The following is a 17,516-nucleotide window of genomic DNA, read 5'->3' as shown; positions in this document are numbered from 1 at the left end:
ACCCAGCAGATTCAGGGAAGGCTCTTTACTTCCCGTACAACTGCCTAAAATATTTCAGATAGAGGACCTGCTCCAGGAAGAAAGCTCTCACCACAGAGAACTATGATATAAGCTAGGTATGGTAGACAGGGAGGAACATGGCAAGGCTTGTTTGCTCTGTCTTCTCTGTCCCGTTGTTTCTGAGTGGCCCAGCAAATATTTGTTTACCAAACGTTTACTCTTTGTTATCTTTTGTAAATTGCATTCCTTCCCTTTGAAGACCCCTACCCTTTTTTTCCTTAGTTCAGAATGACATGTATAAATCATTGGAATTTTTGGAATTTTTTTTAATTGTAAAGATTTTATTTATTTATTTCACAGAGAGAGAGAGAGAGAGAGAGAGAGAGAGAGCGCCTGAGCAAAAGCAGGGTGAGTGGCAGGCAAAGGGAGGGGAAGTGGCAGGCAGAGGGAGAGGGAGAAGTAGACTCCCTGCTAAGCAGGTACCCCACCATGGGTTTCTGTCCCAGGACTTTGGGATCATGACCTGAGCCAAAGACAGACGCTTAATCAACTGAATCACCACATCTGTGTGGATTCCCCCTACATAATTAAGTTATATTTTATTTTCTTCTGTTAATATGTCTCATGTCAATTTGATTCTTAATCTAGCTAAAAGGACTTAGAAGGGGACAGGAAATTTTTGCTTCACTACACTATATTTTGTATATATCTCAATTCTACTAGTCCATTATCCATAATGGAAGGAACAACTTACTTACAAAAGTCTTATTTTTTTTTAGGCTTGTTCTCTCATAACTATAACAAGGGTTTAATGATATGATCTCTATCTAATATGTCTCCCAGCTCTGTAGTGCACTTTAAAACATATACTAAGTCTCCTCTTTAAAAAAAAAAAAAATCCAATGAAAGGAGTGTAACTCAACTGCTAGAGAGATGTCTTCCATTTGCTTTCTAACTTCCAGTGGAACCTAATTATACAACGTTGCAATCATTTATGTTATTTTTTTTTTTTAAGATTTTATTTATTTATTTGACAGAGAGAGATCACAAGCAGGCAGAGAGGCAGGCAGAGAGAGAGGAGGAAGCAGGCTCCCCGCTGAGCAGAGAGCCCAATGCGGGGCTCGATCCCAGGACCCTGAGATCATGACCTGAACCGAAGGCAGAGGCTTAACCCACTGAGCCACCCAGGCGCCCCCCATTTATGTTATTTTTGATTGGGAAACTAGTACTAGTTACAAAACCTCCAGGTAAAATTTTAGAGAAATTCATGCCAATTTTTGCGATTTTAGTGCTTGACATTTTATTAATTTTTTTTTTATTTAACAATTTGAAGTCCTACTGTATACTTGCCTGACATTATTGAGGCACTTGTTAGGGTTCTTAAAATTATGAAGTTTATGTTTTAGAGGGGGTAGAGATATTTTAGCTTGAAATTATAATGCAGTGTGTTAAGTGTTGTAATAGGGTTTAGAATGCATTGAAGTATTGGAGGGATAACTAGGGAGCGATAACTAGGGAGTGGAGAAATGCAGAGAGATGATGTTACCTTATAGAAAGTAACATTCAAGTTGAAACCTAGAACTCAGTAGGAGGTAGGTGGATCAGGTGTGTGTGCATAGAATTGTGGAGGTGAACTATTATGAATAATGCCATCATGTTTGCAATTTGGGGAAGATCACTGTGCATATAGCACAACACAGGGATAGTAGAAGGATTAGGCTAGAGACAGAAGCAAGGAAATTAATTAGGCGAACTTTGTAGAAATCAAAGAAAGGTGATAGAGACCTGAACTAGGCTAGCGGAAATAAGGTGAGAAAGAGGTAAACATATTCAAGAGAGTTTATTTAGGAGTTAAATATTAAAACATTTAACTAGACAATAGAATATGTGTTCGCTGACAGGGATATGAAATAAAAAGATGAACCAAAGATGATCCTCAGATTTCTGGTTTGAACCATTGACAAGATAATGATATTATTTACAATAGAATGGACCATGCAGGGTCCCAAGCAGATTTTGGAGCAGAGAAGATGCATTCATTTTTAGCTTCTTTGGTATTGGGTATTTGTATATAAAGATATAAAGATATCCAATATTTAACTGGCTGTGTGAACCCTGGAGCTCCAGGATAAGATGCAAATTTGGAAATCCTACCCATGTAGTTAGCAGCTAAGGCCAGGGAGATTAAATAGAGTGAAGAGAAGATCCAGGAGAGAACTATGACCAACATTTATTGGAGGGGAAGAGGAAGAAGAACCAGAACTAGGAATAGACCAAGAAGGAATGTTCACAAAGACAGGAAAATTTTAAAAAAAAAAAGTGTATCCCAGAAGAAAAGCGAAAAGAATATTTCAAAAAAGAGGGAATAATTTGATACTTTAGATGGGTCAAGTAAGAGGAAGACTGTTGGGAAAAAGAAGAGGTCTGTTGGATTTGAAATCATAAAAAAGACTGAGGTCTTTGTCAGAAGCAGTCTTATAAGAACTCTGTGGGGAGATTCCAGATTTTAGTTGGTTGAAGAAGGAGAATCAATAAGGAAGGAGTCAGCCTTATTTTTTTTTTTATAAGTTTTATTTATTTGAGAGAAGGAGGGATTGGTGGGGAGGAGACAGAGGGAGAGGGAGAGAGAAACTCGGGCAGACTCTGTGCTAAGTGCAGAGGCCCATGCAGGCTAATCCCTCGACTCTTGAGATCAGACTTGAGCTGAAACTGAGAGTTGGACACTTTAACTGACTGTGCAACCCAGGTGTCCCAGGAAGGATTTAATTCTCAAAGGGAATTTTGGATATGGAGGGCAGGACATGTTGGGCAGTAGCTTAAGTTTATCTGAGATTATCTCTTATAGGTCAGAAGTCTGAACTTAATTTAAGTATTTGTTACTAGTATACTCATTTCTTACAGACAGTCCTATAGAATTCTAGTCCATCAGGGACATTATTCTCATGCTATATGAATTCAGATTTCCAAAAGCCAATTTCAGATGATACCAAAAAAAATGACTCACATATATGAAGATAAGATTAAATTAATAAGCAGTTGAGGTGCCTGAGGGCTCAGTTGGTTAAGTGTCTGCCTTTGGCTCAGGTCGTGATACCAGGATCCTGGGATGGAGTCCCACGTTGGGCTCTCTGCTCAGCAGGGAGTCTGCTTCTCCTCACTCTCCCTCTATGTTCTCCCTCTCTCAAATAAATAAATAAAATGTTATTTAAAAAATAAGCAATTGTTTTAAAATTGTGTTGTATATTATGCCTTTAAACTAATGGGGGGCACCTGGGTGGCTCAGTGGGTTAAGCTTCTGCCTTCGGCTCAGGTCATGATCTCAGGGTCCTGGGATCGAGTCCCACATCGGGCTCTCTGCTCAGCAGGGAGCCTGCTTCCCCCTTCCTCTCTCTCTGCCTGCTCTCTGCCTACTTGTGATCTCTCTCTGTGTGTCAAATAAATAAAATCTTAAAAAAAAACCTGTTTAAACTTTATTAATGGAAACTTTTTTTTATAGATTTAATTTTTATATTATCTGCATTTTCTTAGATACCAGCTTTTATCATTATAAAATTTTTCAGCTGTAATATATCTTAATTGAAATTCTGTGTTTTATTAAGTTTACATAAAGCTTTAGCTATTTCATTTTTTTCAGAAATTCCCATTCTTACAAGTTAACAGATTTTTATGTTATCAACAGTCTTTGTTTTATTTTTTCTGCAGTTCCATTAAAATTTTCATAGAAATCAAAGAGATGATTGAAAACTATTTTTCAAATTAAAATGCCCAAGAGATAAGAGGAACACTTTTCCCCGGGATGTGGAATTTCAGTGCTAAGAGAACTGGACAGTTGCTTTGGCGACCTGGACAGTTGGTCGCCCTACCTGCCCCAAGGGTAATAGTGTTTTTGCCCTTAAGGCTTTTGGCTCATAGTATAGATTGAAAAAGGATCTAGATAGAGTTTCATTGTTTCTCCTACACAACTGTTTTTCCCCTCCTCTAGGTCTGCACCACAATGAACACTTTATTAGGGCTCTCTCTAATATTTTTTTCATCTGGTGGGATTTCTGGTCAAAGAACCTGCAAGAACATGCAGATTCTTCCAGTTTATGCATACCCTTGTACCTTCACACTGTCCTTCCAGCCCTTACTCTGTCATCACCTGTTCCCTTACTGTTCTCGCTGTGTTCTTATGGTATCTCGTTGCATCTGCGCAACTAAGCAAGTGCTAATGCCCCCTCTGTCCTTTTAGGTACCTGCCTCTTATTTGCCCTGAGACTTGAGTTCTCTGATAGGTTCAAAATAAGTCATGCATTTGAATTCAGTGTGACTTTGTTTCACCCTAATGGTGAGAGCAAACCTCTTTGTAGCTTTCAATATCCCACAGTGGAAAATAGAGCCCTGCTTCACAAAACTTAATGTACATACAAAATCATCTGGAACTCTTATTGAAATGTAGGTTCTGTTTCAGTAAATTTGAAGTGGGACCAAAAGTCTGCATTTCTGACAAGTTTGCAGGGATCTCAATGCTACAGGTCCATTGAATGCAAGGTTATGGAAGGTGTTTGTGTTTTTGTTTTTAAGGTTGGAAAGAGTTGAGGTCATGTGGATGTTTGAATTATGAAAGAAAACAGGCAAATGTGAGAGTCATAATGTAAGATGCGGCACATTTTGTGAGCTGGCAGAATTTTTGTATTTGTTGTGACTAAGATCTTACAGTTAAAAAAAATTATTCTAGCTTTTTTTTTTTCCTGCTTAAAGGGGCTTCTTAAAGACATTAACAAAAATGTAAATCATTAGCACTGATTTTATAGTGTACAACAATCACTTTTGGATTATAAATGCTGTAATGGTGCATTCTTTTTTGTTCATTTATTTCATTTTCCATGAATACTTTGAATATAGTGTCCATTGGTTAGTTTCATTTCTTCAGTGTACCATGCCCCTAGTGTTAATTTTTTCTTTTGATTTTCTTCATTCTGTTCTTTTTCCTGTGTTTTCTCTACTTAATTTTGTATTGCTTTTAAAATTGTGAAACATGGGGTGCCTGGGTCACAATGTCTCAGTCATTAGAGCATCTGACTCTTGATTTCTGCTCAGGTCACGATCTTAGGGTCATGAGATCAAGCCCCACGTTGGGCTCCATGTACAGTGGAAGTCCACTTTTCTCCTTCTCCCTCTGCCCCTCCCCTGCCCGTGTGCTGTCTCTCTCTCAAAGAAATAAATCTTTAAAAACAAAAATAACATTTTGAAACAATCTCAGATTTATCTCTCTCCATATGTTTATATAACAAATCTCAGAGTTTCAAGGATGGTACAATAAGCTTTTTTTTTTTTTTTTTTTAAGATTTCTTTATTTACTTATTTGACAAAGATCACAAGTAGACAGAGAGGCAGGAAGAGAGAGAGAGGAGGAAGCAGGCTCCCTGCTGAGCAGAGAGCCTGATGCGGGGCTCTATCCCAGGACTCTGGGATCATGACCCGAGCTGAAGACAGAGGCTTAACCCACTGAGCCACCCAGGTGCCCCCACTTTTTTTCCATTCCCCTGAGTCACTTGAGAATAAGTTGCTGACATGATGCCGTATCATCTCTGTCATAGGTTGAGTTCTGTGGGAAGCAGTTTCTGAAACTGATTAGCATGCTGGAAGTTTATTGAGGAATGCTGTTGAAAACCTCACCTTTGAAAGGGAAGGGAAGGAAGTAGGTTTGAGCAGAGAGGTACAAGTAAAGTGATGCAGTTTCAGTGGAAGCCTCAGTTTACCTTGTGGAGAGTTCTATAGATGGGAAGACCCTTCCCTTTTGTTCTCAGCTGGGTGAGCGGTCAGGACCTCTGCCTCTGTAAAAGCGAGCTGTTGGATATGGACAGGGTACAGAGCCTTGGGTGAGGCAACATTCTTCGGCTGAGGCCGTCTCCTATGATGTCTGACCACTGAGAGCTGTCTCTTGGCAAGAGGGCTTCAAGCAGTTAAGGATTGACTATGTATTGCAGTGTGTACTACAGCTGGAATACTTTGGCTTGTATTTCCTACAAATGAGAACATTGCTTTATATAGCACAATGTAATATGTACTACCATCTAAGAATTCTGAAGTAGTTCACTTTCATCAGTTCTCCCAATAATGTTCCTTTATAACAAAAAAATCCAGCGCAAAGTCACATGTTGCATTTAGTTGTTCCATATCTTTAATTTCCTTCAGTCTGAAACAGTTCCTCCCTCTTAAACTTCGTTTTCATGACCTTGGCACTTTTGAGATTACAGACCAGTTATTTTGTAGCATGTACTTCAATTTAGCTTTGTCTCTTTCCTCAGGAATAGATTCCAGTTTTGCATCTTTGACAGGAATGTCATAGAAGTGGTGTTATGTTCTTTTTCATCCTGTCAGTTGCCCATGATTTTAATTTGTTCCTGGTCATGTTAACCATTTCCAGGTTGACCATTTTCTCCAAATAGTTAACGAAAATGCTATCTGTCTGACTTATCTACTATAAAGTTATTATTTTCCTTTTGGTAATTAATAAATATTTTGTGCAGTTACTTTGAGTCTATGTAATATTCCATTCCTCATCAATTCAATTATTAATTTATATTAATTAATTAATTGATATAGTCATGGATTCTTTTTCTATTTAATGGTTTATAATTTATTACTCTCATATTTGATCCTCTAATTATTCTGTATTTCACTAATGGGAACCCCTTCAAACGTTGAACATTTTCTTTTTCCTTATGTTCTGGCACCATAAGATATTCCAGGTTCCTCTTGGACTTTTTCTGCTCTAGCCCTGGAGTCAGCCATTGTTACAAGGAGCCCTGGTTTCTTTAGTGTAGAATGGTATTTAGAAACCAAGATCTGGGACGCCTGGGTGGTTCAGTGGGTTAAAGCCTCTACCTTTATCTCAGGTCATGATTTCAGGGTTCTGGGATGGAGCCCCATGTCGGGCTCTCTGCTCAGCAGGGAGCCTGCTTCCTCCTCTCTCTCTGCCTGCCTCTCTGCCTGCTTGTGATCTGTCAAATAAATAAATAAAAATCTTAAAAACAAACAAACAAACCAAGATCTGGCCATTAGATGTGCTCATAGCTACTGGGGTGTTGCTATTTCCAACCCTACTGTGGACAGGGCTAGTGAATATATAAATATATGTGTTTATGATATATAATATCATTTCTATTTCTCTATATTATAAAATGAGAGTTCATAGCAGTTTCTTTAATTCTGACCTAGCGCCACAGCGTACATCCCAGTTTTCTCTCTTCCTGTATTTCTAACTCTATTCTATGATGAAAAAATACCTGACTCCTGTTATCTTTAATATACTTATCAATTATATCACTCTTCCTACATGTCACCAATATCCCATCACCACCACTGCCAACATACTCCTATATAGATGCCCTTCTCACCCTAGCTATAGCACTGACACCCTGAGCCACATCCCCTCTCTTTTACCATAGGGAAGCCTTTCTCACCTAATTTGGGTTCTGACAGATTGTGCCAGACTGACCGCTGTGTGAACACTTCCTCCTTCACCCTTGAGCTTCTTTCTCTGAGACCCTGTCCTGCCTCCCACACAGTTGCCTACCTCATTGATTCCCACTTTATGGCTTTTAGACTGAATTGTATGGGAAGGAAAAGGGAAACATCCCTCCCCTCACTTACTTAAATCTTTGCAGTACTTTAAGGCCAGATTCAAAACTTCTTCCTGGGGGCTGTCTCCCATTTCTGAAGGCTACACATTTCCCATTTGGAAAACTTACATGGCTTTTTGTTTTTTGTTTTTTTTCCCTCTAATCATCTCATATATGTTTATATATCCTTGAGATTAGGGACTATTTTCTTCTTTGTTTTTTATTGTTTTTGTTTGCTTTTGGTAGTTTTTAATAACTTTTTTTTCAGCAGTGAATGAACATTTTAAAAAGCTTTGCCAGCTGATTTATGATAAAATTATTTTACTTCTATTAAACATAAGATTCAATCACTGAACTTTGCTTTAGTTATTTATTCTTTCACAGATAGTTGAATGATAGTAAATTAAGTGATTTAAGTGGAAAACATTTAACTTTTAAGGAAGAGAATCGTGTTCTCTTTTATTTTCCATTAACTGATATATATAGAAAAACTAATATATATGAAATTCTAATGCCCTGTTTTTTCCCTGGATTTATGCCCATTTCATTAAATAATCCAGTTTTTTCTTATTACAAGCATTTCTTGCTTTGCATAGTCCCCAAATGCACCAATTTCAGTGACTATGTTTTAGTTACATAATAGCAGTTTTGAACAACACAGTTCAAATTTTATTTACTAGAGTATGTTAACTGTGAGTAATTAATTGTATAAAATGCAAACTCTGCCATCTACAAAGCACTGTGTAACAACAGATGTGCATCATGATCATGACCAATCATATCACTCTTTCAGTCTCTCTGTGACTGGTCACTACTTAATCTGTTGTTCAGTTCACACATAGAAAACAGGATGGGTAGTTTGCATTGCCTTCTTTTCTCTTAATGATAAACCCATGAGATGTTTTGAAAAAATGGGTAATCAAAAGAGAATTGACCAAAAAAGATGAAAGTACAGCAAAGAAATGAAAAGTGATCATACATTAGTTTTACTATTTTAAATTTCCCTTTATGTTCAGAACTGCTGGCAAGAGAATTTTTATTGTTCTGAAAAAAATTTTAAAGGCCACAGAACAATTATAATTTTCCCCATTGGTATTAAAGCTTTATGGTTTCATCTTGCATTGTCATTTTTTAAAAAAAATTTTTTTTCAGCATAACAGTATTCATTGTTTTTGCACCACACCCAGTGCTCCATGCAATACGTGCCCTCACTAATACCCACCACCTTGTTCCCCCAACCTCCCACTCCCCGCCCCTTCAAGACCTTCAGGTTGTTTTTCAGAATCCATAGTCTCTCATGGTTCATCTCCCCTTCCAATTTCCCTCAACTCCCTTCTGTCTCCCATCTCCCCATGTCCTCCATGTTATTTGTTATGCTCCACAAATAAGTGAAACCATATGATAATTGACTCTCTCTGCTTGACTTATTTCACTCAGCATAATCTCTTCCAGTCCCATCCATGTTGCTACAAAAGTTGGGTATTCATCCTTTACTTCAAAATTTCATATATATTTTTTATTTATACATATTTTATTTACTTTATCACTTAAGTACATTTTGATTTTATAATATTTTTAGCATGCAGATATCCCAAACCTGAAACTGCCATTGTGAAGCAAGCAAAGAAGGTATCATCAGCAGAGACCCCTGATAGTTTTGGTATAGTACAATCTTAACAATATTGATTCATTGTCAGATGTTATTGCAAATAACAAAGCACCTACTTGACAGAACTTCTTGCCTGTCTGAAATGGAATCTTTTGGTTATAATAATAATCTTTGTTTTTCGCACCTGTGTTTTAGACTCTCTGTAGAGTATTTATTTTTATTATCTAATCCTAGGCTTTGTGGATGGAATAATAATTGCATGTTTAATTAACTGAAGGATTAAATTTATAATCTTAACAAGACACAAAACCATTTGTACGTAATTGTATATAAATGACATATTTAAAAAATTATTGAAGTGGGCCACCTGGTTGGCTCAGTCAGTTAAACATCCGACTCTTGATTTCGTTTCAGGTCATGATCTCAGAGTCCTGAGATCAAGCCCTGTGCCAGGCTCCATGCTGGTTATGGAGCTTTCTTAAGATTTTCTCCCTCACCCTCTGCTCCTCACCCCTCACTCTTGTGTGCTCAGTCTCTCTCTCTCTCTCTCTCTCAAAAAAAAAAAAAAATTGAAATAACCAAGAGAGTGAGACATAAGAAGCAACAAAAATTATGAATTACTTTAGGATGAATGAGTAGGGAAAAAACGACCACAAACAGGAAAATCTTCAAAATATTGTAAGGAGAAACTGTAACTGAACTTCAGGGAGATACATGTTTGTTTGTTTGTTTGTTTGTTTTTTGGAAAGATTTTTATTTATTTATTTATTTGACAGATAGAGATCACAAGTAGGCAGAGAGGCAGGGAGAGAGAGAGAGGAGGAAGCAGGCTTCCTGATGAGCAGAGAGCCCAATGCAGTGCTCGATCCCAAGACCCTGGGATCCTGACCCGAGCCAAAAACAGAGGCTTTAACCCACTGAGCCACCCAGACGCCCTGGGAAATACATTTTTAAAATATATTTTTGAATATTTCATAGCCTTATTTTATTTTAAAGTCATTCATGAATTTTTTTTAGACTCAGTTTTCATACAGCTTGGTATCTAACTTGTGCTGCATGTGCTTGTTGGAGGAATTATGTTGTGTGCGTGTGCATGTGTGTGGGTATAAGAAAGAGAAAGATAAGGGAAGGGAAGGAGAAATAAAAATAACTATCTCTCTGTCCTTATTTTATTTATTTTGGTGACTATTTAATATAGATATGTTGTCTAAGAAGTATAACATATGTATGAAAAGATATAAAAATATTTTATGGAACAATTGAAATTTTGGAAAAATAAAGGTTAAATGCAACTCAGTTTTCTTAGAATGTATGTATATTGTCAAGAACAAAGACCAGTCTGTAAAACTTAAGAGAAATATAGATACATACATACATACATTAACAGATTAGTACATTTCCTGTAAAAAAATCCTGCAGTATATTCTATTTGACCAATTCTGATGTAATTTTAAAATTAAAAAGTTTTCGTGTCTGTGTATATGTAGAAGTTAAATGTTTAATGCTAATGTCTTTTTTGTTGTTGATGATAGAGAACTTGAGAGAGTGTGGGTGTGGGAGGGCCAGAGGGAAAGGGAGAGAGAGAATCTTAAGGAGACTTCATGCCTAGCGTGGAGTCCAATAAAGGGCTCAATCTCATGACCCTGAGATCAATGACCTGAGCTGAAATCAAGAGTTGGATGCTTAACTAACTGAGCCTTCTAGACACCCCAAAGCAAATGTCTTTTTAAGAATAAAGTTTTAATTTTGAATTATTCTGAAGATTGTTTACTTAGCCTTCATTTTTAGGATAACATAGGGAAAAAGGAACGATAATGATTCTATAGATGATCACAGATAGCAGCAGGAGGTAAAGTGCTGCTGAACAATAACTATATTAAGAGTAGAACTTAACCTGTCAGTGATTACCTTTTGAGACTCAGTCTTTAGTTTTATCCCTGCTTACTGTAGGGTGCTTTTTTTGAGTATTTAGTTTATAGCACTATATATTTTTTTAAGACTCTATTTCTTATGCAATAAGGAAGAAATATAGAATAAGAATCTTAGATCTAGAAAGGATTACACTACCTAAACTCATTTTATGTAACATGGAATAGATCTAGATGTTTGTGACATGTTCAAGATTTGGCAGCTAGTTACATGTACATCAGAGTGACGATTAGTGTCGAGTCCTTTGGGTTTTTAGTACAACATTCTTTTTGTTGTGATAAATTTCTTCATGGTTAGAAGATTAATGGTTGACTATAGGGTATTAAGTTGTTCTGAAACAATCGGAAGCCATGTATTTTCCTATGGCTATGGGAAATGTTTAATTTGGTAAGCATAAGTCAGTTGATTTCCTCCTCTTTTAACTGTGTTGGATTTTTGAAAAATGATTTATCTGAAAGGAAATTATTTCTTAGGATGGGGAAAAAAGCATTAGAAAATGATATTAATACTTTAGTTAATTGCAGTTTTACTTCAAGTTCAGATATTAATGTATGACCAATGTTTTGGCAGTGTTTTATGTATTAATATGTATTATGTATTAATATATAATTGATTCTTGGTTTTCTGTGTTTTCCTTTTGACATTTTATTCATTGAAAGAGAAGTAGAACAAGAGAATGAGAACCTGGGTTCTAGATCCAGCTGTGTAGCCTTGAGTAAGTGACTTAACATCTATGAGCCTAAGAGGCTGCATCTTCAGAGTGGAACATTAAGTCAGTGTTTCTCAGTAGGTATACTACTGGCATTTGGACTGGATAATTCTTTATTAAGAAGGACTCTCTAGTGCATTACAGGGTGTTTAGCTTCCCTAATGCCAGTAACATTTTCCAGTCACTATCACATCCAAAAGCAACCCTGCATTTCCAAGCAAGGATTAAGGTATACTCTATGTTGAAAACTACTGGCAGATGATTTCTAAGGATGCTTTCAGATCTAACATTCCGTGAAAGAATTCTTACTTAGAAATTACCGGAAAGGAAAGAGGTAATGCATTGACCGAAAAATCTCTGCTTCTTCCTAGTATTAAGCAATTTTATTTTAAAATGAATGTCCTCTTGGGATCTGTGTAACTATACCCACAGTATATGAACCATTTATTGTGTCAAGATGAATTATTGTATTTTTCTAGCTCTCTTTAAGCTTTCCGTCTATAATATAATACATATGTATAATATACCTATTTATATGATTTTTCTAAGGTCTCTTAAAGTTATATAGTATTGTCTCTATGTAATAAGTATAAGTAGGAAGATGTGATTATTTTTAAAAAGTTATACTGTGGGGGCACCTGGGTGGCTCAGTCAGTTAAGTGTCTGCCTTTGGTTTGGGTCATGATCTCAGGATCCTGGGATCGAATCCCATCTCAGGCTCCTTGCTTCTCCCTATCCCTCTGCTGCTCTCCCTGCTTGTGCTCGTGCCCTCTCTATTGCTGTCAAATAAATAAAATCTTAAAAAAAAAATCTGTACTGTTGTTTTTATCATAACCTTTTAAAAAAAGGAATATCATTATATATAGTAATTATTTCCTTTTTCTGTCTTTGGCATGAAGGAAAGGAAAGAATATAGTCTCTGTGTTAAGTGATATGTATAATATTTAAGTACACAAGTTAGACATGTAAAAGTAACCACAAATCAATAATATGTTTGATTATCTTAAAAATACTCTATGAAATGGAAGAGGCAAGATGGTGGAAGAGTAGAAGACCTTGTTTCATCTGGTCCCTTGAATTTAGCTAGATAACTATCAAATTATTCTGAACACCCATGAATTCAACCTGAGGTGTAAGAAAAGAATTTCTGGAACTCTACAAGTAGAAAAGCAACCACTTTTTGCAAGGTAGGAGGTGCAAAGTGAATCTTTTTTTTTTTTTTTTTAAAGATTTTATTTATTTATTTGACAGAGAGAGATCACAAGTAGACAGAGAGGCAGGCAGAGAGAGAGAGAGGGAAGCAGGCTCCCTGCTGAGCAGAGAGCCCGATGTGGGACTCGATCCCAGGACCCTGAGATCATGACCTGAGCCGAAGGCAGCGGCTTAACCCACTGAGCCACCCAGGCGCCCCTGCAAAGTGAATCTTAAGGCAGATATCAGATGATCACCAGGGGAGGGAGCCTCCTCCAGGAGGGGCCGAGCCTGTGTGTGCACGACAGGGCAACAGCCCTCAGTACGGGGGGTGGGGGGTGATGGCCTTGTAAAGAACACTAATGTGCAACCCTCTGCTTTCCCCCAGGAAGGGTGGAGTGGATGTGTATATGAACAGGTGACCGTTCTCTATGCCAGGGCCCTGCAAAGTGCAGAAATGTAGCAACCTTCTGACTTCCCCTAGGACGATCATTGTAGGTGCACACCGTGAAGACTGCTTATCCCTGAGGGTTTACTGAAGAGAGGGGACTGTGATCTTTTGGCCCTGGGACTGGAGATATGGGGCACCAATTTTTATTTTGATCCTCTAAAGAGGTGTGGAAAGTCTTCAAGGAACAAAAGCCATACAGAGCAACCAAAAACAGCTTATACTGAGCCCAGCCCCCAGGGGCCATGCAACTCTGCCCAGGCAAAGACACCTGAGAGTCATTGCAGCAGGCCTCTCCCCCAGAAGACCAATTGGAAGAACAGGTGAATAGCAAGTTTATGAACCACACAGAACTGTGAAACTCCAGTGCTAGGAGAAAATAGTATATAGAATTCGAGGTTTTTTCTTATGATTCATTTGCCTTTCAGTTTAATATCTTCCATTTCTTTTTTTCTTTTTTCCCTTCTCAACTAGTTTCTTATTTTATCAACTTTTTTTAATATTCATTTTTTGCATTTCCATTTTATAGATTTATTCTTCCTTTTTTACTTCCTCTCACTCTATTCAATTTTATTTTTGTATATATGTAAGTTTTGCTTTCTTTACAGTTTTGGGATTTAGTCTCTTTTAACACACAGACCAAGATACACCAGGACCAAGTGGAGCACCCTGTTTTGTCCACCCTGTGAGATTATATTCTCTCCTCCCCTCCATGTTTTTTTCCCTTTCTCCTTTGTTTTCTTTTTCTTCTTCTTTTTCTGGTTTCTGACCTCTTCTGATTTTTCTAGTGTGTATTTCATTTGGGTTGTGGTTAATATTTTTGATAGTACTCACTTGTTCATCATTGTTCTCTGAGCAAGATGACTAGAAGGAGGAATTCACAACAAAGAACCAGAGATAATACTCTTTGCCACAGATCTAATCAATATGGACATAAGTAAAATGTTAGAGATGGAATTCAGGATAATAATTATAAAGTTACTAACTGGGCTTGAAAAAAAGCATAAAAGACACTAGAGAATCTCTTTGTGCAGAATGAGATCTAATCAGGCCAAATTAAAAATGCTCTGATTGGGATGCTGTTTAAGTTGAATGCTCTAACAGCTGGCGTAAATGAGGCAGACAAGAGAGTAAGTGACATGGAAGACTAGTTGATGGAAAGGAAGGAAGCTGAGGAAAAGAGAAAAACAACTAATGGACTATGAGGGGAGGCGTTGAGAAATCAGTGATGCCATGAAACAAAAAACAGAAGAATTACTGGGGTGCCAAGGGAGAAGTAAGAGGGAGAGGGCCAGAATGTATATTTGAGTAAATCATAGCTGAGTACTTCCCTAATATGGGGAAGGAACCAGGCATTCAAATCCAAGAGATAGAGAGGACCCCTCCCCAAATCAATAAAAAATAGATCAACACCCTGACATATAATAGTGAAGCTTGCAAATTTCAGAGATAAAGAGAAAATCCTGAATGCAGTTCAAGACAAGAGGTTCCTAACATACAGGAGTAGAAACATTAGACTGGCACCAGACCTTTCCACAGAGACCTGGCAGGTCATGATATATTCCGCTTTCTAAAAGAAAAACATACAACCAAGAAAACTTTATCCAGCAAGGCTGTCATTCAGAATGGAAAGAGAGATAAAGAGTGTCCAGGAAAGACAGAAATTGAAAGAATATGTGACCATCAAGCCAGTATGGGGCTGTAAGCGAAGAGAGAGCCCAAGAATAATATAGACCAGAAAGAAACACAGTCTTCAGAAACAGAGACTTTACAGGTAATACAAGGAGATTAAATTCATATCTTTCAGTGGTTACTCTGATTGTAAATGGGCTAAATGCTCCAATCAAAAGACACGGGATATCAGATTGGGTAAAAAAGCAAGACCCATCAATATGACAGGTGACTCATTTTAGACCTAAAGACACTTCCAGACCGAAAGTGAGGAGGTAGAGAACCATTTATTATGCTTATGGACCTCAAAAGAAAGTTGGGGTAGCAGTCCTCAGAGAAATTATTTTAAACTAAAGACTGTAGTTAGAGATGAAGAGGAGCACTATATCATACTTAAAGGGGTCACTCAACACGAAGATTTTAAAGTTATAAATATTTATGCTTCTAATTTGGGAGCAGCCAAATATATCAACCAACTAATAACCAAATTAAAGAAACATGTTGATAATAATACAATAATAGTAGGGGACTTCAACACCCCATTCACAGCAATGGACAGATCATCTAAGCAGAAGATCAACAGGGAAACAAGGGCTTTGAATGACACACTAGACCAGATGGACTTCACAGGTATGTACAGGGCATTCCATCCTAAAGCAACAGAATACACATTCTTCTTGAGTGCTCATGGAACTTCATCCAGCATAGATCACATACTGGGTCACAATTCAGGTCTCACCTGGTACCAAAATATTGGATTGTTCCCTGCATATTTTCAGACCACAGTGCTCTGAAACTTGAACTCAGTCACAGGAGGAAATTTGGAAGGAACTCAAACACTTGGAGGTTAAAGAGCATCCTACTAAGGAATGAATAGGTCAACCAGGAAATTAACAAAGGATTTTTAAAAACCACGGAAACTAGTGAAAATAAAAACACAACTGTCCAAAACCTTTGGAATGCAGCAAAGGTGGTCTTAAGAGGGAAGTACATTGCAACACAAGCCTCTTAAAAAAGTTAGAAAAATCTCAAATACACAAGCTCACCTTACACTTAGAGGAGCTGGAGAAAGAATAGAAAATTAAACCTAAACCAGCCAGGAGAAGAGAAGAATGAAGATCAGAACAGAAATCAATGGAATAGAAACCAGAAGAATAGTAGAATAGATCAAAAGAACCAGAAGCTGGTTTTTTGAAAAAATTAGTAAGATTGATAAGCCACTAGCTGGACTTACCAAAAGAAAAGAGAAAGGACCCAAATTAATAAAATCATGAATGAAAGAGGAGAGATCATGATCAACACCAAGGAAATATGAATAATTTTAGGAACATATTATGAACAACTATATGCCAACAAATTAAGCAGTCTGGAAGAAATGGATGCATTCCTGAAAATTTATAAACTACCAAACCTGAAACAGGAAGAAATAGAAAATCTGAACAAATCCATAACCAGCAAGGAAATTGAAGCAGTAATCAAAAACTTCCCCCAAGACAAGAGTTCAGGGCCAAATGGCTTCCCAGGGGAATTCTACACAACATTTAGAGAAGAAATAATACCTATTCTACTGAAGCTGTTTCAAAAAATAGAATTGGAAGGAAAAGTTCCAAACTTATTCAGTGAGGCCAGCATTATTTTGATCCCCAAACCAGACGAAGACATCATCAAAAAGGACCATTATAGATTAATAGCCTTGACGAAAGTGAATGCCAAAACACTCACCAAGATACTAGCCAAAAGGACCCAAAAATATGTTAAAAAGATTATCCACTGGGGTGCCTGGGTGGCTCAGTGGGTTAAAGCCTCTGCCTTCGGCCCAGGTCATGAGCTCAGGGTCCTGGGATTGAGCCCTGCTTCAGGCTCTCTGCTCAGTGGGGAGCCTGCTTTCCCTTCTCTCTCTTCCTGCGTCTCTCTCTGCTTGTGATCTCTGTCTGTCAAATAAATAAAATCTTAAAAAAAAAAAAAAAGATTATCCACTACGACAAAATGGGATTTATTCCTGGGCTGCAAGGATGGCTCAACATTTGCAAATCAGTCAGTGTGACATCACATTAATAAAAGAAAGGACAAGAACCATGCGATCCTCTCAGTAGATGCAGAAAAAGCATTTGACAAACTTTAGCATCCTTTCTTGATTATAATTCTCCACAGTGTAGGGATAGAGGAAACATACTTCAATATTATAAAGCCATCTAAGAAAACCTCACAGCGAATATCATTTTTAGTAGGGGAAAAACTAAGAGTTTATCTCCCTAAGGGAAAAACTCTTAGTTTTTCCCCTAAGGTCAGGAACACAACACAGATGCTCACTCTCAACACTGTTGTTCAACATAGTACTATAGGCCCTACCCT

The 17,516-nt window shown here is 37.5% G+C and overlaps 1 protein-coding gene and 1 long non-coding RNA gene across 4 annotated transcripts in view; both read left to right on the top strand.

The window, feature by feature from the left end:
• TMEM65 (transmembrane protein 65) overlaps positions 1 to 17,516 on the top strand; it is a 64,896-nt gene that overhangs the window by 14,594 nt on the left and 32,786 nt on the right. For 2 of the 3 annotated variants that reach the window (XM_032315932.1, XM_032315933.1), the window contains exon 2: positions 9,187 to 9,267. The exons of the other annotated variant lie outside the window; for it this stretch is intronic. In XM_032315932.1, coding sequence (XP_032171823.1) covers positions 9,187 to 9,267 — 81 coding nt within the window. The remainder of the gene's footprint in view (positions 1 to 9,186; positions 9,268 to 17,516) is intronic. 3 annotated transcript variants of the gene reach the window in all.
• Positions 6,596 to 7,527, top strand: LOC116574919. The gene is made up of 3 exons (XR_004279546.1): positions 6,596 to 6,685; positions 6,854 to 6,856; positions 7,517 to 7,527. It is a non-coding gene; the product is annotated as an uncharacterized LOC116574919 (long non-coding RNA).

Source organism: Mustela erminea, chromosome 16, assembly GCF_009829155.1.
Source record: "Mustela erminea isolate mMusErm1 chromosome 16, mMusErm1.Pri, whole genome shotgun sequence".
In the NCBI taxonomy this organism is placed as follows: Eukaryota; Metazoa; Chordata; class Mammalia; order Carnivora; family Mustelidae; genus Mustela; species Mustela erminea.
Note: the sequence above shows the minus strand (reverse complement) of the source record. Positions and strands in the feature narration are given on the sequence as shown.